This window comes from Delphinapterus leucas, chromosome 9, assembly GCF_059928025.1.
Source record: "Delphinapterus leucas isolate spDelLeu-1000000601 "Yukka" chromosome 9, BTC_Dleu_Yukka2, whole genome shotgun sequence".
In the NCBI taxonomy this organism is placed as follows: domain Eukaryota; kingdom Metazoa; phylum Chordata; class Mammalia; order Artiodactyla; family Monodontidae; genus Delphinapterus; species Delphinapterus leucas.
In genome coordinates this window covers 14,794,794-14,820,010 of record NC_143137.1, presented here as the reverse complement: position 1 = coordinate 14,820,010, position 25,217 = coordinate 14,794,794, and the positions used below count along the sequence as shown (strand labels likewise).

The window sequence follows — 25,217 nt, the reverse complement described above, 5'->3', positions numbered from 1 at the left end:
CAAGAAGTACAGAACAATCTCTGTACCTCACAGAGTTCTGAAGGGATTATTAGACATGAAACTGTGCTCAAATTACTTCACCTCTGACCCTCACTGCTTCCCTTCCCTTGGCAAAGGGACGGAGATTAGAACCCTGTAGAGTTCCACAACTGAGGTAAAAAAGCCAAAGGGGATTATGGAAGAAGAGAGAAATAGGACGAAAAGGAGAGTCAATTCCTTTTCCAAATAATTAAACAGAAATCTGAGACTGCATAAACATTATTTACAGTGGCCCTTGTGCTTTCAGCACAGTTTGGACTTTTTAAACATAGTCACGTGCAAAATAAAACCAAAAACAAGGATCACAGCTTAACAGTTTACCTATCAGGATTTCAAAAGATCTAATAAGTGATAAACTAAAAGAAAATCAATGCAAAGTAGCTATCTCCTCTTTAACTGTTTTATTATTGTAGTGCTACGCATTTCCAATCTATTGTAGTCAGAAAAAGGATACTAGGCCTTCCCTGGTGGCGCAGTGGTTGAGCGTCCACCTGCCGATGCAGGGGACACGGGTCGTGTCCCGGTCCGGGAGGATCCCACATGCCGTGAAGCGGCTGGGGCCGTGAGCCATGGCCACTGAGCCTGCACATCTGGAGCCTATGCTCCGCAATGGGAGACGCCACAACAGTGAGAGGCCCGTGTACTGCAAAAAAAAGGATACTATTTTTCTAGAGACTACATGCCCCCAGTGAAAAGGTTGTAAAAAAAATCGCAGACAGACGGCAGGCATTTCCTTTAAGTGGGTCACACGTGTAAAAAAGTTTGGAGGACAAAAGAGAACTTTAAGGTTTCAATCAGCTAGGCGAATAAAAATTCCTTTTTAATGCATCCTTTCTTTCTATACAGTATAAAACAAGCCAAGAGAGCAAGAAAGGCAAGTGGTGAGTGGAGTCTGGAGGGGCCTGAGGTAAAGCAACCAGACGGTAAGGTCTGCTCGTACAATATCTTAGCTCAGGTATTCACACCTGCTACTTAGAGGACAACTCCACGGAGGTTAACTTTACTCAGGAAAGCAGAAATACCACCTATTAAGTGGCCTGACTCACCAACGTATAACTAACATCTTTACGCTGGCAAAAAAAGAAATAAAAATGTCATCAGATGGTAAATAAAGGTTCATTGGGTAACCGAAGGCACCCTGAAATCCACAGTCCCGTGGTTTTTCACCACAGTCAGCAGGAGCAAATAAATGGTGATCAGGTTCCTCCTGCCAGCAAACAGTAACTTTACAACCAATTTATAAACACGGTGAAGTTACATTAGAGATGCCCAAATACAACCAATGATTCTGATTTTCCACTAGATTAAGTTGCTACCACTCCCATCAAAATATGAAGGGTAACACCAAAAGTTCACATCCAAACCACTCGATAGGAGTATTTACAAAAATCTTGCCATGGGTCTGCGTTCCTGGTTAAGATGGAGGCGTGAGGCATTATCACGGAATCGTTCATCTGCAACAGGCATGAACAATGAGGAAAGAATAAAAATAGTAATACAGATCTGTCAAAAATTACTGCTCCACTTGATCAGCAGAAACCAAGCAAGTAAATAAGTGGGTAAAATATGCCCTAAACTGAGAAAAGCAGTGGCCAAGGGGGGAAAGAAAGATTCTGGTAGCACAATGTGGCCCCTAACTTAACAAGAATAGCCATTCCTCTTTCTAACTTCAAAGATATGGTAATAAAACAACACAATGGGAGACCACAGAACTATGGAAATAATGTGAGGACCAAAATAATGCCAGTATGACTTTAAGAAATCAACTAATGGGGAAAAGAATAGATACGGTTTAAAAGCAAATCAATGCCACAGAGAAAAGGCCCACGATAACCATAACTGAAGGCAGAGAAAATAGAACAAAGTAGCTAAAGCAACTAAGAGATAAATGATAGATACAGAAAAGAGACCAAGATGAGCCAACATAAAAATAATTGGTACCTTCAACTCCAATAAATAGAACAGAGTAAGATAATTATTTCAGAAATAAAATAAAAGAAAGTTTCCCTGAGGTGAATGAAAGAACTGAATCCAAAGATAAAATGGACGTTGGTTATTAAGGGCAGAAAATGATTCAGAAAAAGTGGTTGAATGCCAAGATCTATTTACGCTTCCTAGAGGATATGACATATACATCTTCTATCAGAAAGGGATAAATTAAGATGGCCACAAATTTCTGCGCTGAACAATTCAAGGAGCAAAGAGAAGCAACACGTAGATGCCAGCAGCGAACAAGTTCAGGTCGGGAAGTGAGATGAGAGCTCTCCTTTTGGAAAAACGCGACTAAGCAAAAAGGCTCCTGGAAGGTCTCCCTCTTCACTCCAAGTCCCCCTGTCACCCATAGGATGCATCTACTGTGTTAGCCTCTCAGCTTCTTGGTCTGCTCAACACCGATAAACAGCATTTTACTTGTCAGCCACCACCCTGACATCCTACTTTCAAGACCACAGGCAGGGATATGATTAGGAAATCTTCCAATAATCTTGGTGAGAGATGATGATGGCTCCAACCAGTGTAATGCAGTGAGTAGATTTGAGAGGAAGAATCTACAAAGCTCCAGCATGTTTAATTGCCCACTACTTTCCCTTTCAGTGTATCATCTATCATCACTTCAAATGCACCCTCTGATTCGCACATCTCTTCCCAGTTGTCCTTTCTTCACATATGCCTGATAAAGCCCCAGCTCCAGATCAATCCAACTGCCTGTTTTCTCCTTGTCTACACCTGGGTATCTGAATGCTGATAAACAAAACTACAGAACTTTAGTTTGTGCCACTATAATTTCACAATCGTCAGTCTGAACAGCGGTCTCAATGCTAAGTAATTACTCCCACGTCCCTAATCTCTCATTCTCCACAATAAGTATTTCAAGTTTCTACTCTCCCTCAACCCTCTTGCCTTGTCTTGCCACACTTGTCTCATTCTCAATAGATGACCCTGCTTTCTCTACTATGAGAACAGAAACCATGACATGGGTGGTCCTGCAATGTACTGCCACCCAACTACAAACCGGATTGTACTTGCACCCAATTCTTTCTCCCTCCCATTGAACTGGAAGAAATATATCCCTTCATTTCTAAAGATAATTCCTCCACCAGTACTCTGGATCCCCTTTCCTGTATCAGTAAGCTCTCCTCCTACACTGGCTCAGTGCCATCAGCAATTAAACATGCTGAAGCCATGCTGACTCTTCCTCTCTTGCACTGTGACAAACCACTCTCCAGGGTAAAATGAGAGCAATCTTTCCAAAAGGCACACCTAATGATGTCTCCAGCCTGCTCAAAACCCTTCAGGATCCAGGCACTGCCCTCAGGATGAGGTCTAGGCTCCTAACCTCTCCGCTTCTTCCTTTCCCTCTCCTCCCCCACATCTCACCACTTTTACTTCCCACTTCCCATTAGATCCCCAGAACTAATTTCAAGGGTTGACTGCATCCCTGCTATCAATTACTGAAAGAGGAGTATTGAAATCTCTGACCAGAATTGTAGATTTGTTTATACATGCATGCAGTTCTGTCAGTTTTTGCTTCACGTATTTTGAAGCTCTATTACTAGGCACACAAACATTTAAGATTTTTATGACTTTTTTGTTTTGTTTTGTTTAAAAAGATCCATTTATTCTAAAATTCTTTTTATTTATACTTTTTAAAAAACATCTTTATTGGAGTATAATTACTTTACAATGTTGTGTTAGTTTCTGCTGTACAACAAAGTGAATCAGCTATATGTATACATATATCCCCATATCCCCTCCCTCTTGTGTCTCCCTCCCACCCTCCCTATCCCACCCCTCTAGGTGGTCACAAACCACGTAGCTGATCTCCCTATGCTATGCAGCTGCTTCCCACTAGCCATCACTTTTACACTTGGTAGTGTATATATATCAATGTTACTCTCTTACTTTGTCCCAGCTTACCCTTCCCCCTCCCCATGTCCTCAAGTCCATTCTCTATGTCTGCATCTTTACTCCTGTCCTGCCCCTAGGTTCATCACAACCTTTTTTTTTTTTTTTTAGATTCTATATATATATATGTGTGTGTTAGCATACAGTATTTGGTTTTCTCTTTCTGACTTACTTCACTCTGTATGACAGACTCTAGTTCCATCCACCTCACTACAAATAACTCAATTTTGTTTCTTTTTATGGCTGAGTAATATTCCATTGTATATATGTGCCACATCTTCTTTATCCATTCATCTGTCGATGGACACTTAGGTTGCTTCCATGTCCTGGCTATTGTAAATAGTGCTGCAATGAACATTGTGGTACATGACTCTTTTTGAATTATGCTTTTCTCAGGGTATATGCCCAGTAGTGGGATTGCTGGGTCATATGGTAGTTCTCTTTTTAGTTTTTTAAGGAACTTCCATACTGTTCTCCATAGTGACTGCATCAATTTACATTCCCACCAACAGTGCAAAAAGGTTCCCTTTTCTCCACACCCTCACCAGCATTTATTGTTTGTAGATTTTTTGATGATGGCCATTCTGACCTGTGTGAGGTGATACCTCATTGTAGTTTTGATTTGCATTTCTCTAATGATTAGTGATGTTGAGCATCCTTTCATGTGTTTCTTTGCAATCTGTTTATCTTCTTTGGAGAAATGTCTATTTAGGTCTTCCGCCCATTTTTGGATTGGGTTGCTTGTTTTTTTGATATTGAGCTGCATGAGCTGCTTGTATATTTTGGAGATTAATCCTTTGTCAGTTGCAAATATTTTCTCCCATTCTGAGGGTTGTCTCTTCAAAGATTTTTATGATTTCTTGATGAACTGGCCACTTTACTATTATGAAATAATCCTCTTTATCCTTGTTAATATTCTTTACTATGAGAACTATTTTGGCTAATATTAGTATAGCCACTCCACGTTTTGTGATTAGCGTTAGCAATGGTATATCCTTCTTCGTACTTTTTTTTTTTTGCGGCATGCGGGCCTCTCACTGTTGTGGCTTCTCCCGTTGCGGAGCACAGGCTCCCGACACGCAGGCTCAGCGGCCGTGGCTCACGGGCCCAGCCGCTCCGTGGCATGTGGGATCCTCCCAGATCGGGGCACGAACCCGTGTCCTCTGCATCGGCAGGCGGACTCTCAACCACTGCGCCACCAGGGAAGCCCCTTCTTCATACTTTTAACCTACTTGTGCCTTTATATTTAATGTGGGTGTCTTGTAAGCAGCGGATAAGTGGATCTTGCTTTTTATCCAATCTGACAATCTCTGCCCTTTAATAGGGATATTAAACTGTTCACATTTAATATGATTACTGACAGGTCTGGATTTAAATCTACCATCTTGGTATCTGCTTTCTATTTGTCCCATCTGTTCCTTGTTCCCCTTTTCCTCTTTTTCTACCTTCTTTTGGACTACCTTTTTATTATTTCATTTTTACTCCTTTGTTGGCTTATTAGCTACAATTATTTATTTATTTTTTTTAGTGGCTGCTTTAGGGTATATGTTATATATTTTTCACTTATCACAGTCTACCTTCAAGTGCTATTATTCCACTTTGCGCGTGGTGTAAGAACATTAAAACAGTCCCCTTCTACTTCTCCCCATCTGGTCTGGGTGCTATAGTTTTCATACATTTTACTTCTACCCCACAATACTTTGTTACTACTTTGCTTTAAACAGTCAATTACCTTTTTAAAAGATTTAAATAATGAAGAAAAAAGTTTCCTATAATTACCCACATATTTACATTTCTAGTGCTTTTCATTCATTTATGAAGATCCAGATCTTTATCTGGTATCATTTTACTTCTGCCTAAAGGACTTTCTGTAACATTGCTTGTAAAGCAGGTCTGCCAGTGATGCATTCTTTCAGCTTTTGTGTGTCCGAAAAAGGTTTTATTTCACCTTAGTTTTTGAAAGAGGTCTTCACTGGATATAGAATTCTAGGTTGACAGTTTTTTCTTTCAGTTCTTTAAATATTTGTTCCACTGTTTTCTGGACAATGAGAATTCTGCTATCATCCTTACTTTTGTTCCACTGTATACTATCTGCCCTTTTTCTCTGGATAATTTAAAGATCTTTATCACTTATTTTAAGCAAGTTCATCGTATTTTTGGTATAGTTTTCCTCATATTTCTTGTGCATATGGTTCATCAAATTTGTGGATCTGCAGATTTACAGTTTCAATAAAATTCAGAAAAAATTATTCCTTTATTTTTTTCTGACACCCTCTCTGCTCCTTCAGGAACTCCAATTACATGTATATTAGTCTACTTAAAGTTGTCCCACTGCTCACTAATGAGCTATTCATCTTTTACTCTAATATTTACTCTCTTTGTTTCATGTTGGATAGTCTTTATTACTATGCATTCAAGCTTACTAATCTTTTCTTCTGCAAATCTAATCTGCCATTTACCCCATCCAGTACGTATTTTTCATCTCAGACATTATAGTTTTCATTTCAAAATTTGATTTGTATCCTGTAATATTTTCAATGCTTCTAATTAATATGTTCACTCTTTCCTCTAGTTTCTTGAACGTACAGAACTCCATTATAATTCTTTTAATATCTCTGTCTACTAATGCTACCATCTATGCCATTTTCTTGCTTCTCTGCTTGTCTGGTTAGTTTGATTGGATGCCAGACTTTGAGTATTAAGTTGACCTTGCTGGATACTGTATAGTTTTGGTTTTCTTTATCAATATTCTTGAGCTTTGTTCAGGTTCAGGTCTTACTTTTTTCTGTGTTAGGTAGAATGAGAGCAGCTCTGAGTACTCTAATCGAGGCTCCATGAATTATGAGGTCTTTCACACTGGTACAAAAGAAACTGTATTAGTCGTCTCAGGCTGCCATAACAAAATATCACAGATTGGGTGGCTTAAACAACAGAAATTTACTTTTTCACAGTTCTGGAGGCTGGAAAATCCACAATCAAGTTTCCAGCAGGGTTCAGTTGTTGGTGAGATTTCTCTTCCTGGTTTGTGGACAGCTGCCTTCTTGTGTCCTCACATGGTGGAGAGAGAGCTCTGGTGTCTCTTGCTCTTCTTCTAAGGGCATCAGTTCTATCAGATCAGGGTTCCAACCTTATGACCTCATTTAACCTTAATTTCCTCCTTCAGGACTCTATCTCCAATATATTCGCATGGGGGTTTAGGCTTCAACATACAAACTTGGGGGGAATACAATTCAGTCCACAGCAGGAACATATTCCCACGCTTATGTGAGCTCTGAGGATTGTTCCCGCTTATCTTCTGGGGGTAGTTCTGTACTTAAAACTGGTCGGTACTCAAATGAAGATTCCATGCGGCTCTCTGGAATTATCTCTCTGTGCATCTCTGCTTTCCTGCACTGTCTATTGTGAACTCTAGCTGCCTTTTCCTCCCCAGACGCTCAACTCTGTTTTCTCAACTCAGGGAGACCACTGAGCTCTGCCTGGGGTCTTCCGTCCTGCACCGTACCTAGAAACTCTCTCAAGACAGTTGGGGTGACTGTAGGGTTCTACTCATCTCTAACGTCCAATGTTGTGAAAACCCATATATTTTGTTCAGTTACTTTAGTTGTCTCTGGAGAGAAGGTAAATCTAGATCCTTTCCTCCATCTTGTCCAGAAGAGGGAGTCTGTACCAGACACTTTCACTTCTGTGTCTCTGATAGCTTCCCCACTACCTGAAATATTCTTCTTTAATTGATAACCACTAATTACCCTCAGACTTCCACTTAGATTTCGTTTTGTCTATAAAATCCTTCCCAAGCACTTTCAGTCAAGTGCTCCCCCCACATACCTTCCTCTTGCCATGACACCTGCCACACGGTGCTATACTAAGTTACTGCTTCAACTGTCCACATACCCGCACTGGGACGTAAGAGCTGGAGCTGTGCATCATGCACCTCGGTATCCCGAGCACCCAGAACATGGCAGGTGCTCCATAAATATATTTGAATGAATAAACAAATGAGAGAAGCTTAAACAGACAGCAGCTATAGTCAAATTCATTTTATCACCGAGTTTTGTTCTGTATCATCCATTTCCTTAAAGATTATAAACTACCAGTTACAATTATATACCAACTGTAATTATGAAGTAGTTTAATATTTACTGCTGGAACTATCTATATTTTTATATTTAAAACAACAATGACTAGACTGAATATTTTTCCCCTACATGGTAGCCATTATCTATACCTCAGGCCCACCATGTCTTGAAGGAAACAATCTATTGAGAAGAGCATACTTTCAAAATTCATACCAATTTCAGAGATGAAAATTCTTTTAACATATGTTTATTACCACCCAATTTAACCTTAATATGGTTAACAAAATTAGAGGAACCCTGTATAAACACTCCTTGAAGAAGACATTTAAATTGTAACCTATTAACATCTTTCCAGAGTCAAATGTTTCAGTCTGATCGTTTAATCTGAAATTAGCAAAAAATAATATTTAATGCTACATCCTTGAGTTCTACTTCTTCTCCGTGACTTGAGAAGGTGCATTTGAAAGGTCTGACTGAATATGAAAAAAATAAAGGATCACAAAGACAGATGAAACACTGAAATGTCAACTCCCAAGACGGAAATCTGGTATTTGAAAATGACTGTGCTTGGCTACTTGTGGACTAGCTGCCTACACCCAGACCCTCACCTCACCTCTTCAGTCCCAGGTGGCCTACACAAAAAAAACTTAATGATTCTAGTACATTCTTAACTGTACCTCTTATGGAGACATCAATGAGAATATATTCTGACACATACTCCACCTATATTTCATGATAACGAAGGGAACTCAGGAAGATACCTCCACAAAACACCTGAGTTGCACAAAAGAATGCTTTCAACACTGAGAATTAGCCTAGAAGATAATAAAAACTAAGACTCATCATCCAAGCTTTAATTCCAATCAAATCCAACAAGAGTATTGCAGGGATCCTGAAAACGAGGCAGTCAGGCAACAAAGCTCCGACGTCTTGCCCATAAGAGAATTCTAGAAGGTCCACACTTACACTGCATGGGTTGTTGGCCGTCTGAGCTGGGCTGTAGAAGGACCCCCACTGGGTGGCTCGTCTCTCTTCCCGGGAAGGGGTGCTGTTCACAGGCAGGCCGGCCGGGACCCCAGGGCCTGCAGCTGCAGTGTTAGGGGGCTGGCTGCTGGGGGCCACGAGGGCAAAAGCATCATCCAGGAGGGAGTGCATGGTCTGCCGCGCCTCCTCGATGGACGGCTGGGGCGGGATGTACTGGGAGGCCGGGAAGGGCAGGCCTGGATACCTCCCCAGCTCAGCTGAAGACGGCGTCTGCACATCTGCTGGGAGGTCGGGATCAGACTACAGTGGGGGAAACAGCAAAGTGAAGAATCAGACACGAGCTTCTGTGGAGACCCAAAAACAAAACTCTAGGACTAAAAAAGAATTTAACAATTTTCACTGACACTGAGGAATGGGTTTACCATAAGAATTTTTCAAATCACAGCTGAGGAATGTGCACTACCTTTCATGGAGGCAAAAAGTTTGAATCAGAAGAAATAAAAAAGTAAAATTATTCAACAGTCATTTGTCCAGCAAAACTCAATCAACTCCCTGAAATGTATCTCAGTACCTGGAAGTGCACATGTTTTCCTGAAAGCCCCTAGCAACCAAAAATGATGTGTCAGAGTCTATATACTAAATTACCTAGTTGACTTTCCCTAGATACAGAAACCCAAAACTAAAGCAGTCTATTGACTATTAACAATAGGAAGAATACACCTATTGTTGTATAGGTGTATTCGCCCTATACACCCGCAGAAGAGTTCAAAGGCACCACGATATTACAACTACGTGTGTATAAACCATTTTAATACCTATTACGACAACTCTTTACAAACAGTAAATAGTGTCAATTATTTGTTCAGAAACTAACTTCTTTTAAATGGTGGTATCCCTGAGTCAACAAGAAAAGTTTAAATTATATTCTATACCCACTGTCAAAGAGGCAGGGACATAAGTAACAATTAAGATTTTTTAAAAATCTTATTTCCTGATACTACCTTCTGAGCCAAATGCTGTCATAATATATACTCGGTAAACCGTAAGAGACAAAACAAGGAACCAATGGAAGAAGAGGCCTTCCTGGTCTCAGTGGCCCCAGAAGCCCAAACATCACAATGACTACAACTGACACACTGAAAAGAGAAGAGGTTCTGCTCGAGGGGCTGGTGACCCCTCGTTGGATCACTCTACATGAGGGCCAAAGGAAGGCATTCCCATCTCTCTTTGGATCAGTGAGTCTCTTACAAAGAAAATCTCTCTTGCAGAGACACGTCCTTCCTCTTAGCCAACTGCCTAAAATGCTTCGTAATGACTATGGTCTGTCCAGCGATGGTCCGTTATTATCCACACGAGCGTCAAACACTTAACAGCAGAAGCTGCTTAACTCCAAACAGAAAGAAAACCAGAAAACGTACTGGCAAACCCACCAACCGCTCACACGCCTGTTTTGCTTAGCCCGCACCAGTCTTTAAAAAATGGATGGGCAATATTTTAAAAAACTGAAAATTTCCTACTAAAACTCAAGAGTTCTGGATTCTCTTGGCAGACCCGGAAGCCCTGGCATCACTGGGCCCTCACCCTCGACAGAAACAAGTGCCATTAGGTAGAGACTGCTCCCCTGAGATGGCCAGGTGCTCTGCCCTTCACAACAGCGAGTGGACGGTCTCGCTCCAAGGTACAATACACACTTAGTCCTGTGAGGCTGTTTCTCCAAAACACAATATCCCAGTAAAGTTCTACTAAATGACTTAGTCATCAAGGTAAGGATTCGGGGCCCCAAAGGTCTCTGGTTTATGACGTAGCATTGGCAAGACTCTGTGTTCCTCTCCTTACAAGGTGCAAAAAACGGCCCCCACTCATGCGCTTCTTCCGTTCTTGGTTTTCTCGAGGAGCAGATGGGGAAGAATGTAGTCAGTAGAAAGCCCCCAACCTAACACTTCATGGAGAAGAGGATAAGCATGTCTGTAAAAACATCCTACTGGTAAGTAAGAGGGTCTCTCCAAAGCCAGACGCGATGTTCCTGACGGTGGTTCCAGGAGCTGACTGGGCAACCGCACTGCAAGGAAGACAGCGGTGTGGCCACAGCCTAAACCGAGATTCCAAGGTGGGGGACAAACCCTACATACACTTGAAGAGAATCCTTAAGAGCTATAGCCACTGCCAGTCTCACCCTCAGTAGTCATAACTTTAAAGAAGGTTTAACTCTTACAGCAAGAGAGACATGTTGTGAAGGTGTGAAGTGAAGTCCCCTTGGAGTCTCACTGATCCCATGAATCCTGCCAAGAAGGCAAAGAACTACAGAGCCGTGATGTCAGAGCTTCCTGTTCTCTGGTCTTCTTGCTGCCTCCACACTTCGCAGGCTAGACTATTAGCAACCTGCAGGCCAAGAAGAGGCCTTGTTCATTTTCCTATGTCCCAACATCCAGCACAGTGTTTCACACGTAGATGGTACTTAATAAGAAATGAATAACTGTGATCTTCAGAAGCTGAGATTTACCCAGGATCCCTGAGTTGGAATTTGAATTCCATTCTCTTGAATCCAAGTTTGATGACTTTGTTTCAATTTATTTTACTTATTTTTGGCTGCGTCAGGTCTTCGTTGCTGCGTGCGGGCTTTCTCTAGTTGCAGCGAGCGGGGGCTACTCTTCCTTGTGGTGCACAGGCTTCTCGTTGCGGTGCCTTCTCTTGTTGCGAAGCACAGGCTCTAGGCGCGCGGGCTTCAATAGCCGTGGCTCGCGGGCTCTAGAGCGCAGGTTCAGAAGTTGTGGCACACGGGCTTAGCTGCTCCATGGCACATGGCATCTTCCCGGACCAGGGCTCGAACCCGTGTCCCCTGCGTTGGCAGGCCGATTCTTAACCACTATGCCACCAGGGAAGCCCCCAAGTTTGATGACTTTGATATTCAACTTGTTTCCTTTGCACAGATACATGTTCACCTATCACTCCTCAGAAATACATGAGAACTTTTTTACCTTTAGTCATCAGAGACGATGTATTCTGGTGCCTCTTTGCAATCCTTGGTATTATAAGAGAGTGATCATGCACCATGGTTGGCCCAGGACAAGCTCAGTTCATGCTTGTTGTCCCAGGATAATTAACAGCATCTCCTTTCACCCTCACAAGTGTCTGGCTTGGATAATAAATTATATCAGCATTGACAAACTTCCATAAAGGGCCAGAGAGTAAATAGTTTAGGCTTCGTGAGCCATACAGCTACTTAACTCTGCCACTGTAGCAAGAGCAGCCATATATAACACAAAAATGATGGGTGTGGCTGTGTTCCAATAAAACTTTATTTACAAAAGCAGACAGCAGGCCGGATTTGCCTGAGGGTCAATGTTTGCTGAGGCTTGAATTATAATGGTAGCCCTAGTTACAAGAAGTCCAGAAATATTTCTTTCACCTCAGAAGAAGAGAGCTCTCAAGAAGAAGATATTTAGAGGCGAAAGCATATAATTCAAGACAGTTCAAAAACATGTATGTCTAGGGCTTCCCTGGTGGCGCAGTGGTTGAGAGTCCACCTGCCGATGCAGGGGACACGGGTTCGGGCCCCGGTCCGGGAAGATCCCACGTGCCACGGTGTGGCTGGGCCCGTGAGCCATGGCCGCTGAGCCTGCGCATCCAGAGCCTGTGCTCCGCAGCAGGAGAGGCCACAGCGGTGAGGGGCCCATGTACCACACACACACAAAAAAAGAACAGATATACGTATATGTATAACTGAATCACTTTGCTGTACACCTGAAACTAACACAATATTGTAAATCAACTATACTCCAATATAGAATTAAAAAATAAACAAAAATCATACAATATAAGCATTAAAAAAAGAAAATATATGTTTCAGAATTTTTAGGGAGAGAAAGTAAAAAGTCCATCTGAGGAAGAATTTCTTATTAGGGAATCTTTGAAAAATGGAGCCATGTGGGATGAAGCAGCTGACTGAGTTAGTGTTCTCCAGGGAAGGGCTTCTTCCCACCAGCTGAGGGAGGAACCTCTGTGCTTTCTGCTAAGAAAAAAAGCAAGGAGAAAAAGGGTAGTCTGGGCCACCATGAAAGAGGCCTGATTTATGGTCATTGAGAGGGCAAGGGGAGGACAGGTTATTTCCTCACAAAACTCAGTGGCACTGGATGATGGAACTCAGGGCTACTGAAAAAAGAACATGCGGGACTGCAAAGGCTCTGCTACAGATTTGTCTCAGAGAAGGAGCCCTGGGGCTCTGGAAGCTAAGAGGGAAGAAGAAATGCTCCCCCTTCTTCTGCTCATTGGTTTCACACAACAGGATCTCTGAGATCCTGGATGAAACAAAAACGAAAGCTCCAGGGGGCCATCCTGGGGAGTCAAGGGAACAGCCCTCCCCAGATCAAGCCAAACACCACAGACGCCCCAACACCGGTCCAAAAACATGGCAGTGGCTCAGGAGCGCCATCTACTGTGAGAACTGCCTGAGGTTCCCCCACCTGAGGAATTCATTCACAGGCTTCAGAAAGGATTCATTCATTCTGTTGGGGAGCAAAGCAGCCTAATTTGTAGACATTCCAACCCTCGGGAATCACACCAGTCCTCATGAGCCAGTTACGAAGGGATGGTCAGTCTCAGGACACCAGAAACACAGTAAGTTCCAAAGGAAAAGCCTGGTTCTTTCAGATGATCATGACTCAATTATATTTAGCCCCAGTGTCAGGATGGTATTTGGCACATATGTGTAATTACGTTTAGTGTCTCTCAGTGTTAGTTATTTGTGTAATGTGAGAGATAAACTATAAAACTCAAATAAGAAATCACTGGTTACATAAGCTCTAACTGAGTGATCATGTACATCACAAACTCCTTCTCCAAGAATGTGTTTTTGCTAATTTCTCTCTAAAAAGGATGGGTCTGTAACTTTGTCTCCAGAAGGAGAAAGGTGGTCTTGTGCAACGAGAAAGGGCTTCACCCTGGCACAGGGCTACAGACGTGCACTGTGTGTCCTGGTGCTGCCAGACACACTGGGAACGTGGGGCTCCTGCTCTGTCTTGGGGTGTCTTTGTGTCTGTATTTCTCACGGCCCCTTGGGGAGGCTGGCCCTTTCTTCCCTGCTCAGTGGGGTCTGTATGTGTCTTAATGCTGTCAACGTCTGCTTTAACACTACAAGCAACTCTGTGCCCCTTTCCTTTGGAAAAAATTGTTTAACTCCCTATTTCTTAATTTCCATTAAGCTCTTTCTTCCTTTAAAACTAGATATATATATTAGCAAATGTAATATCCTCTTAGCACTCCAAGAACAGAAGATGGGACAAAACCCTAAATGTTCCTCCTACCACCATGAAACCCAAACAACTCTCTGATGAAGGGAAGAAAAAAGAAACTTTCTGGACGCTTCTCTCTGTTTTCCAATTAACCTCGAGAAGTTGCCATTCTGAAGCCTGAGAGGACAGGGTTTGCTTAATAGGAAGTAAAAACACTGAGTGTGTTTCCAGAGGGCTCCCCCAGCAGCCCCTTGTTCTCTATGACTCGAGTCTTTCTTCAAAGGAAGTGCCCACCCCTTCCCCACCCTACATGCCTCACAACCTAGCTGGCCCTGGAGCATCCCCTACCGGGCATCAGCATCACCCAGGGCAGCAGCCATCACTGCTCATTCTTCTCTCCCTAAGAGTGACCAGAAGCAAGGCTCAACATTACGCACCGGGCAACCAATATAGGCAGAGTTGTGGACACCAGGGGGCCGTTTGTAAGTGCCGTCGCTGTCTGTGGTGATAAGTCTGTCCTTCTCAGCATCTCCGGGGCAGCCATTGACCTGATGTTTCCGGCGTGGTTTAGGAGAACGTTTTATCCTGGAGCTGCCAGGAGAAAAGAGAGGTTATCTTCAAAGGAAATAACCTTCCGGCCATGGGCTCATCAACTAAACGCCAAGTATTTTCTGCACACCTAGGACCTGCTAGCCACTGTAGTAAACACCCCACGGGACGTAAACAATGTGTAAGACACAGTCTCTGCTCTAAGAAAGCTCACAGTCCACCGGGGCAGACTATACTAAACACACGGAACAAGGGAGCATAATATCACCGCTGGCTACCTGTGGCCTGATCTAGGTCTTGAAAAATGAGTAGGATCTGCGGACGGGCAGGGAAGTGGGGCAAGTGTGAGGTGCAGGCAGGACCGTGTGGAGGGCCAGAAACAGGAATGTAGATGAAAGTTTGGGAGGCAATGACGCCACTGCCTAGGGGGCGGCAGTTCCTCTGTGCTGCTGGGCGGAGCGGGGAGCAGCTGGGTGAAAGGCAGTGCCCTGCTAGGTACAGGAGCCCAGGGTCCACCCGGCAGGCAGCCCAAGCCAGCACAGGTGTGAGCAGAGCAAGACACAAACGAGAGCTGATCTTACAGAAAATGCCTCTGCATTAGGAAGCAAGGGCCTGGGAGACCAAGAGACCGAGACTCTGAGAGCGGCTGTGCGTCCGGCCGAACTGGTGACCAAGCACGGGAGGTGGAGATGCTGGGGGTGAGAGTTGAAGAAGAGAAGCAGGGAGAGGGAGCCCTGGAGCCCTCTGAGAAGGAAGGCGCCACCTTTTCAGAAATCTGAATTCCAGGAGACACGAAACCCAGGGAGGTGCTCCGGGGCCACTGGGGTGGAATGAATGCAGCCTTCACCACAGGTGACCTCCAGGTGGGATGGCGGCCTCCCAGCCTGAAGTCACTTGCAGAGACTTCTCCCCGCCCCCTCCACGGCCGAGCCCTGCAGCCCGGCTCGGGGCCCACCTCTTCCTGGGCTCTATGAACACAGAGGGCACGCTGGCCGTGGGGTCCAGGATCTTGTCGATCTGCATCTGCGCCCTGCGGTACACGCGGTGCCGCTCCCGCGTGTCTCCCGACGACAGCTCGTCTAGCACCGGGAACTCGTAGTGCCCGCGGCGCTTGGCGCGGAGCCGGATCTTGTTCCGATGGTGCTCGATCTCCGACTTGTGCCGCAGCGCTGTCTGGATCTGGGAAACGAGACAGACGGAACATTCTGACGGTCTCTGGGACCACGCAGAGAAAGCAGCTGGGAGGCCTTCCTGCGACTCTCCTCCCCCCGCCCCCGGCTGTCCTAGGCTCCCACGAGGCCCCAAAGGGGTGACAGGGACAGGCACACCCACACGGGGCGTGGGGAAGCTCCATCATCCGGAGCTGTATCCCCACACTCCACGTGGTGGGTGGGATGCGGGAAGCCGTGGTGTCGGCCCCCAAACAGGGCAAAAGAGCTCAAACCCGGGAAACAGGCCAGTGGCAACTTTGAAGATACTGAGAGACAGTGACAACTGTATGTCATACGACCCGAGAAAAGAGAAAATATTTTCCATACCCAATAATATCACTACTTTAGAGATTTTTAAATTAAGACAGAGTGAAAGAAGATATCTGCATTATACAATAAAATACCCATTTACTAATGATGTTTAGTGTTACCAAAACAAGCCCCCAGCCATGAGACACCCCTCCTCAAAGAGGAAAATCGACACATATGGAAACACATCCTCGCTGGCTACAAGGGGCCTGAACTAGGTCTCCAAGAGCCGGCTGGTTCTGAAGCAGGGGAGGGAGGGAAGTAGGCAGAGGGTGTGCAGGGCAGGCACCAGGGTGCTGAGGGCCAGAAGCAGGAATGCAGACGCACGTCTGGGGGAACGAGGCCACAGCTCCGGGAGCGGCAGGTCGGCTGAGCTATCAGGGAGAGCAGACGGGGAATGCTTTCCTTCATGGAGGTGCATCCCCTTGTTTTCTAAGCCCTTAGCCCAGCTTCAGAGGACTTAACAGCAAGCGAGATGGAGACAGAGGGAAAAAGGGAAAACAAACTAGGCATCCGACTGGGAGAAGAGAGCAGGAGCAACGTCTAAGACAAGGTGGGACGCTCCTGGCCACGCCACAGTGGACAAGGAGCCACATGCTCCTTGCGACTGCTTGAGGGAGGGTCAGGCGGATGAGATTCTTGACAACTTCCCAGCAGGATGATTCAGGAAGCCCCTCTTACTCTATCAGGATCTAACTGTTCTTTAAAATATATGAGGTCCCCACAGGAGGACCAAGACATGCTAGGAATCTGCACCAGAACCTCCTAAAAAGAAAACATTTCCACTGAGATGTATGGAGCCTACCGGTAGGTGCACCAGTACTGATAATGCTCTTGTTCTTAAGTTGGGTTTTCACTTTATGCTTTATAATCAATATATATGTTTCCTATACCATATGCATGCATCAAATACATTTTAAAGATAGTAAAAGAAAAAAGTGGCGATGAGTGCTATCCAGTTGTGAGGGCTGGTGAGCTTATTCTCTTCTTTTTATGGCCACACGGAGAATGCACTCCAGGGTGCTTACTCATGGCCATGTGAGGCACATGCAACACAGGACTGATGGGGTCATAGGTCTAGGCTAGGACCGGGGTCATGCAGGGTCAGGGCTCCTGAGCATCATTGAGAAGGGACAGCATGTGGCACCTTGAACCCATGACGCACGTTCTTCTGGTCATGTCCTTGGCAAGGAGCCAATGAGGTGTGGAGAGGAGAATGTGTAAGAACTCTTGCTAAGACTTCTGTAAGATGATCCACTTTAAGGATTGAATTGCATCAATTATTAGTTCACCTGGCAGAACTCACAACAGCAGCAGGTATTTCTTAGAGGCAAGAAACTGACAGTCATGATGCTACCATGTGTGCGACCCTAAACAGCATTCATTCCACTCATGGTCCAGACCAGGTCAAACTCCTCAAGTTCAAGTTAACAGTGACGTGACCTGGCCTTCTGGTTCCCCAAATCTTAGGAGGAAAGCAGATCTAACTCACTGTTCCAGGAGTCACTGGAAATACAGTTTCTTCCCAAGACTTACCTAGATGTTTGGGGCCAGAGCAGATCTATCAGGGATCACAGAGTCTACTGTGGTCCCAAGACTACCCCACATTCAACGATTCACTAGGAGATCTCTCAGGACTCAGAATGTAAGTCCAATTTATTACAGCAAAAGGACACAAAAAACCAGCACAGAGGAATGGCACATAGGGTGAGGTCTGGAGGAAACCAGGCACAGCTTCCAAGAGTCCTTTCCCAGAAAAGTCACGCAGGACGTGAACTCCTCCAGCAATGAGTCGTGACAACACATGCGACACATCTACCAGGGAAGCTCATTAGAGACTCAATGCCCAGGATGTTTACTGGAGGCCGGTCACATAGGCACCCTCTGCCTAGCATGTACCAAAATTCCAGACTCCCAGAAGAAAGAGTTGCTCAGCAAAAATCATGTTGCTTGTACAAACAGTTTAGGCACAGCGAGCCACTCCATTCTGGGAATGGTGGGAATCTTTCCAAGACCCAAATCCCCAAACCCCAGCCACGGGCTAAGGCGGACTTTCTCAGGATAGCCACCCCTGGTCTTTAATCTGCACATCCACCAGTGTGCCTACTAGTGTCCTTGAATGGTATGTGATCTAAAAACACTGAGTACCAGATTTTAAATTAAGAACATCTGTGAGCAGCTCATATCTTTAGCTCATATTTTTGACACTAACTTCATTTTTAAGCAGTGACCAAATGAGAATCTCAGGTTTTGTTTTTTTTTTATTAATGTACTTTTTCATAAAACCAAATACCTCTTTGTTAATTTTGTTGGTTTCGGCCACTCGGTCGGCCAGGATGGGGTGTGGAACTGGAGGTGCCGGGATGGGCTGCATGGCGATCAGCTGAATCTTATTGGGGACCCGCCGACTGGCCTCCGAGGAGCGGGAGATCCTGTCCACATGCTCAAAGATGGAGGCTGACGAATGCTGCTCATTCCCCGAGCTGGGTGCTGCCCCTGGAACAGAAGGAAAAGCAAAATTAAGAAATAAAGTCATTGTAAAGAAAGAGCAAATCATCACAATTAGGGATTTCTTAAAGAATCGTCAGATGGGCCCCTGACCAAAAACACATCCCCAACTCCATGGCAGAGTACTTGAAATGTCACCATTCGAGCTTAAATTGTCTGGGATAAGTAGTGTCTCCTTCAGTCTCATTAAAAATTACAAATATCCGTAGGCAAGATATGAAAATCACTACGACATTTTGTGCTCCAAGTGGCCCTGTTTTGTCTAAAGGTGTTTCAAAGTCTTCAGTAAGACAGGGTAAAGGACAGGAGAAGCCTGACGTGGGTAGGCCAGTAGCAATTTACAGAACTTGGAGAACAACACTTATGGCAGCTCTGAATGTCCATGCTCATTTGAAGTGATATAAATTTAGTTGCAAGGCAATTACACTGTTGAGATAACAAAAGACCAGGGGACTGTGGACCTGCTGGCAAATACCGGTGAATGATTAAGGCTTCTGGCTTCTCAGTTCTGATGAAGAAAGAAAATGAAGAGTCAGGAGAAGAAAAAGCCGCTGCCTGCATGGAATTAGTTCCCACTTTAAAAACAGATGAAGAGGGGCTTCCCTGGTGGCGCAGTGGTTGAGAGTCCGCCTGCCAATGCAGGGGACACGGGTTCGTGCCCCGGTCCGGGACCGCGGAGCGGCTAGGCCCATGAGCCATGGCCGCTGAGCCTGCGCATCCGGAGCCTGTGCTCCACAACGGGAGAGGCCACAACAGTGAGAGGCCCACGTACCGCAAAAAAAAAAAAAAACAGATGAAGAGAACACTGAAAAATGGTTAAAAGGGTAATTATTTTAAGTAACCAGAACTGCAAAAAAGAAAAATATTTAAATGTATAGAAAAAAAGACAGAAAAACACTTTAACAGAGACTGGATCTTGGTATAATGAGTAATGTTCTCCAATTTCTTGTATTTTCTGTAACGTGGATTTTCTCTAGTCAGTATTACTTTTGTAATAGAAATAATCCAAATAAACTTTAATTTTAAAAAGGCAAAGAGGGTCTTCCCTGGTGGTGCAGTGGTTGGGATTCCGCCTGCCAGTGCAGGGGACACGGGTTCAAGCCCTAGTCGGGGAAGATCCCACATGCCGCGGAGCAACTAGGCCCGTGTGCCACAACTACTGAGCCCACGTGCCACAACTACTGAGCCCGCGTGCCCCAATTACTGAAGCCAACACGCCTAGAGCCCATGCTCCACAACGAGAAGCCACTGCAATGTGAAGCCCACGCACCACAACGAAGAGTAGCCCCCACTCACTGCAACTAAAGAAAGCCCGCATGCAGCAACGAAGACCTAATGAAGCCAAAAATAAAATTAAAAAAAAAATTTTTTTTAAAGGCAAAGAAAGAGATGAAGAGGGGCTGAATGGATGGAAAGAACTCTCCAGTGAGACACACTAAGATCCCACATGCCCTCCCTCTAAGCCACAGGTCACCTCTAGACGCTCTGGACACTGCTTGAAAATAAATGGCCAACAGGCCAAGAGAAGGAGTGAAGGCATGCCAAAACTATTTTTAAACAAAAGCCTAAGTTTTGAAACCTCGAGCATAAGTGAAAAATATACAGGTTTCCCCTCAACACTAAAAAAAGTGTTGAGCAAGAGGGCAGACAACAGAAGCAAGAACTACAATCCTGCAGCCTGTGGAACAAAAACCACATTCACAGAAAGACAAACAAGATGAAAAGGCAGAGGGCTATGTACCAGACGAAGGAAAAAGATAAAACCCCAGAAAAACAACTAAATGACATGGATATAGGCAACTTTCCAGAAAAAGAATTCAGAATAATGATAGTGAAGATGATCCAGGACCTCGGAAAAAGAATGGAGGCAAAGATCGAAAAGATGCAAGAAATGTTTAACCAAGACCCAGAAGAATTAAAGAACAAACAAACAGAGATGAACAATACAATAACTGAAATGAAAGCTACACTAGAAGGAATCAATAGCAGAAAAACTGAGGCAGAAGAACGGATAAGTGACCTGGAACACAGAATGGTGGAATTCACTGCCATGGAACAGAATAAAGAAAAAAGAATGAAAAGAAATGAAGACAGCCTAAGAGACCTCTGGGACAACATTAAACGCAACAACATTCGCATTATAGGGGTCCCAGAAGGAGAAGACAGAGAGAAAGGATCAGAGAAAATATGTGAAGAGATTGTAGTCAAAAACTTCCCTAACACGGGAAAGGAAATAGCCACCCAAGTCCGGGAAGTGCAGAGAGTCCCATACAGGATAAACCCAAGGAGAAACACGCCAAGACACATAGTAATCAAATTGGTAAAAATTAAAGACAAAGAAAAATTATTAAAAGCAGCAAGGGAAGAACGACAAATAACATACAAAGGAACTGCCATAAGGTTAACAGCTGATTTCTCAGCAGAAACTCTACAAGCCAGAAGGAAGTAGCATGATATACTTAAAGTGATGAAAGGGAAGAACTTACAACCAAGATTACTCGACCTGGCAAGGATCTCAATCAGATTCGATGGAGAAATCAAAAGCTTTACAGACAAGCAAAAGCTAAGAGAATTCAGCACCACCAAACCAGCTCTACAACAAATGCTAAAGGAACTTCTCTAAGTGGGAAACACAAGAGAAGAAAAGGACCTACAAAAACAAACCCAAAACAATTAAGAAAACAGTAATAGGAACATACACATTGATAATTACCTTAAACTTGAATGGATTAAATGCTCCAACCAAAAGATACAGGCTTGCTGAATGAATATAAAAACAACACCCATATATATGCTGTCTACAAGAGACCCACTTCAGACCTAGGGACACATACAGACTGAAAGTGAGGGGATGGAAAAAGATATTCCATGCAAATGGAAATCAAAAGGAAGCTACGGTAGCAATACTCATATCAGATAAAATGACTTTAAAATAAAGCATGTTACAAGAGACAAGGAAGGACACTACATAATGATCAAGGGATCGATCCAAGAAGAAGATATAACAATTATAAATATATATGCACCCAACATAGGAGCACCTCAATACATAAGGCAACTGCTAACAGCTATAAAGTAGGAAATCGACAGTAACACAATAACAGTGGGGGACTTTAACACCTCCCTTACACCAAGGGACAGATCATCCAAAATGAAAATAAATAAGGAAACAGAAGTTCTAAATGACACAACAGACCACAGAGATTTAATTGATATTTATAGGACATTCCATCCAAAAACAGCAGATTACACTTTCTTCTCAAGTGCACACGGAACATTCTCCAGGATAGATCACATCTTGGGTCACAAATCAAGCCTCAGTAAATTTAAGAAAACTGAAATCATATCAAGCATCTTTTCTGACCACAACGCTATGAGATTAGAAATGAATTACAGGGACAAAAACGTAGAAAACACAAATACATGGAGGCTAAACAATACGTTACTAAATAACCAAGAGATCACTGAAGAAATCAAAGAGGAAATCAAAAAATACCTAGAGACAAAAGACAATGAAAACAGGACAATCCAAAACCTATGGGGTGCAGCAAAAGCAGTTCTAAGAGGGAAGTTTATAGCTATACAAGCCCACCTCAAGGAACAAGAAAAATCTAAAATAAACAATCTAACCTTACACCTAAAGGAACCAGAGAGAGAAGAACAAACAAAACTCAAAGTTAGCAGAAGGAAAGCAATCATAAAGATCAGAGCAGAAATAAATGAAATCGAAACAAAGAAAACAATAGCAAAGATCAATAAAACTAAAAGCTGGTTCTTTGAGAAGATAAACAAAATTGATAAACCATTAACCAGACTCATCAAGAAAAAGAGGGAGACGACTCAAATCAATAAAATTAGAAATGAAAAAGGCGAACTTACAACAGACACCGCAGAAATACAAAGCATCCTAAGAGACTACTACAAGCAACTCTATGCCAATAAAATGGACAACCTGGAAGAAATGGACAAATTCGTAGAAAGGTATAATCTTCCAAGGCTGAACCAGGAAGAAACAGAAAATACAGACCAATCACAAGTAATGAAATTGAAACTGTCATTGAAAAGCTTCCAACAAACAAAAGTCCAGGACCAGATGGCTTCACAGGTGAATTTTATCAAACATTTAGAGATGACCTAACACCCATCCTTCTCAAACTCTTCCAAAAAATTGCAGAGGAAGGAACACTCCCAAACTCATTCTATGAGGCCACCATCACCCTGATACCAAAACCAGACAAAGATACTACAAAAAAAGAAAATTACAGACCAATATCACTGATGAATATCGATGCAAAAATCCTCAACAAAATACTAGCAAACAGAATCCAACAACACATTAAAAGGATCATACACCATGATCAAGTGGGATTTATACCAGGGATGCAAGGATTCTTCAATATATGCAAATAAATCAATGTGATACACCATATTAACAAACTGAAGAATAAAAACCATATGATCATCTCAATAGATGCAGAAAAAGCTTTTGACAAAATTCAACACCCATTTATGATAAAAACTCTCCAGAAAGTGGGCATAGAGGGAACCTACCACAACAGAATAAAGGCCATATACAACAAACCCACAGCAAATATCATTCTCAATGGTGAAAAACTGAAAGCATTTCCTCTAAGGTCAGGAACAAGACAAGGATGTCCACTCTCACCACTATTATTCAACATAGTTTTGGAAGTCCTAGCCATGGCAATCAGAGAAGAAAAAGAAATAAAAGGAATACAAATTGGAAAAGAAGAAGTAAAACTGTCACTGTTTGCAGATGACATGATACTATACACAGAGAATCCTAAAGATGCCACCAGAAAACTACTGGAGCTAATCAATGAATTTGGTAAAGTTGCAGGATACAAGATTAACGCACAGAAATCTCTTGCATTCCTATACTCTAATGATGAAAAATCTGAAAGAGAAATTAAGGAAACACTCCCATTTACCACTGCAACAAAAAAAATAAAATACCTAGGAATAAAGCTACCTAGGGAGACAAAAGACCTGTATGCACAACACTGTCAGACACTGATGAAAGAAATTAAAGATGATACCAACAGATGGAGATATATACCATGTTGTTGGATTGGAAGAATCAATATTGTGAAAATGACTATACTACCCAAAGCAATCTACAGATTCAATGCAATCCCTATCAAATTACCAATGGCATTTTTTATGGAACTAGAACAAATCATCTTAAAATTTGTATGGAGACACAAAAGACCCCGAACAGCCAAAGCAGTCTTGAGGGAAAGAAACAGAGCTGGAGGAATCAGACTCCCTGACTTTAGACTATACTATGAAGCTAGTAATCAAGACAATATGGTACTGGAACAAAAACAGAAACATAGATCAATGGAACAAGATAGAAAGCCCAGAGGTAAACCCACGCACCTATGGTCAACTATCTATGACAAAGGAGGCAAGGATATACAATGGAGAAAAGACAGTCTCTTCAATAAGTGATGCTGGGAAAACTAGACGGCTACATGTAAAAGAATGAAATTAGAACTCTCCCTAACACCATACACCTAAATAAACTCAAAATGGATTTGAGACCTAAATGTAAGACCGGACACTATAAAACTCTTAGAGGAAAACTTTGAAAGAACACTCTTTGACATAAATCACAGCAAGATCTTTTTTGATCCACCTCCTAGAGTAATGGAAATAAAAACAAAAATAAACAAATGGGACCTAATGAAACTTCAAAGCTTTTGCACAGCAAAGGAAACCATAAACAAGACGAAAAGACAACCCTCAGAATGGGAGAAAATATCTGCAAACGAATCAACGGACAAAGGATTAATCTCCAAAATATATAAACAGCTCATGCAGCTCAATATTAAAAAAACAAACAACCCAATCCAAAAATGGGCAGAAGACCTAAATAGACATTTCTCCAAAGAAGACATACAGATGGCCAAGAAGCACATGCAAAGCTGCTCAACATCACTAATTACTAGAGAAATGCAAATCAAAACTACAATGAGCTATCACCTCACACCAGTTTGAATGGGCATCATCAGAAAATCTACAAACAACAAATGCTGGAGAGGGTGTGGAGAAAAGGGAAGAACGCTCTTGCACTGTTGGTGGGAATGTAAACTGATACAGCCACTATGGAGAACAGTATGGAGGTTCCTTAAAAAACTAAAAATAGAATTACCATATGATCCAGCAATCCCACTACTGGGCATATACCCAGAGAAAACCGTAATTCAAAAAGACACATGCACCCCAATGTTCATGGCAGCACTATTTACAATAGCCAGGTCATGGAAGCAAGCTATATGCCCGTCAACAGACAAACGGATAATGAAGATGTGGTACATATATACAATGGAATATTACTCAGGCATAAAAAGGAACAAAACTGGGTCATTTGTTGAGACGTGGAT

General features: G+C 43.1%; 1 protein-coding gene across 3 annotated transcripts in view; it reads right to left on the bottom strand.

Annotated features, from left to right (window-relative positions):
• Nucleotides 1-25,217, bottom strand: part of KIAA1549 (KIAA1549 ortholog) — a 146,948-nt gene that overhangs the window by 21,471 nt on the left and 100,260 nt on the right. For all 3 annotated transcript variants that reach the window (XR_004022020.2, XM_030759727.2, XM_089917346.1), the window contains exons 13-16: nt 18,593-18,795; nt 15,735-15,958; nt 14,668-14,821; nt 8,985-9,302 (exon numbers count right to left, since the gene is read on the bottom strand). Coding sequence is in view for 2 of the 3 variants with exons in the window: in XM_030759727.2 (XP_030615587.2) it covers nt 8,985-9,302; nt 14,668-14,821; nt 15,735-15,958; nt 18,593-18,795 (899 nt within the window). In the remaining variant the exon portion in view is untranslated. The remainder of the gene's footprint in view (nt 1-8,984; nt 9,303-14,667; nt 14,822-15,734; nt 15,959-18,592; nt 18,796-25,217) is intronic.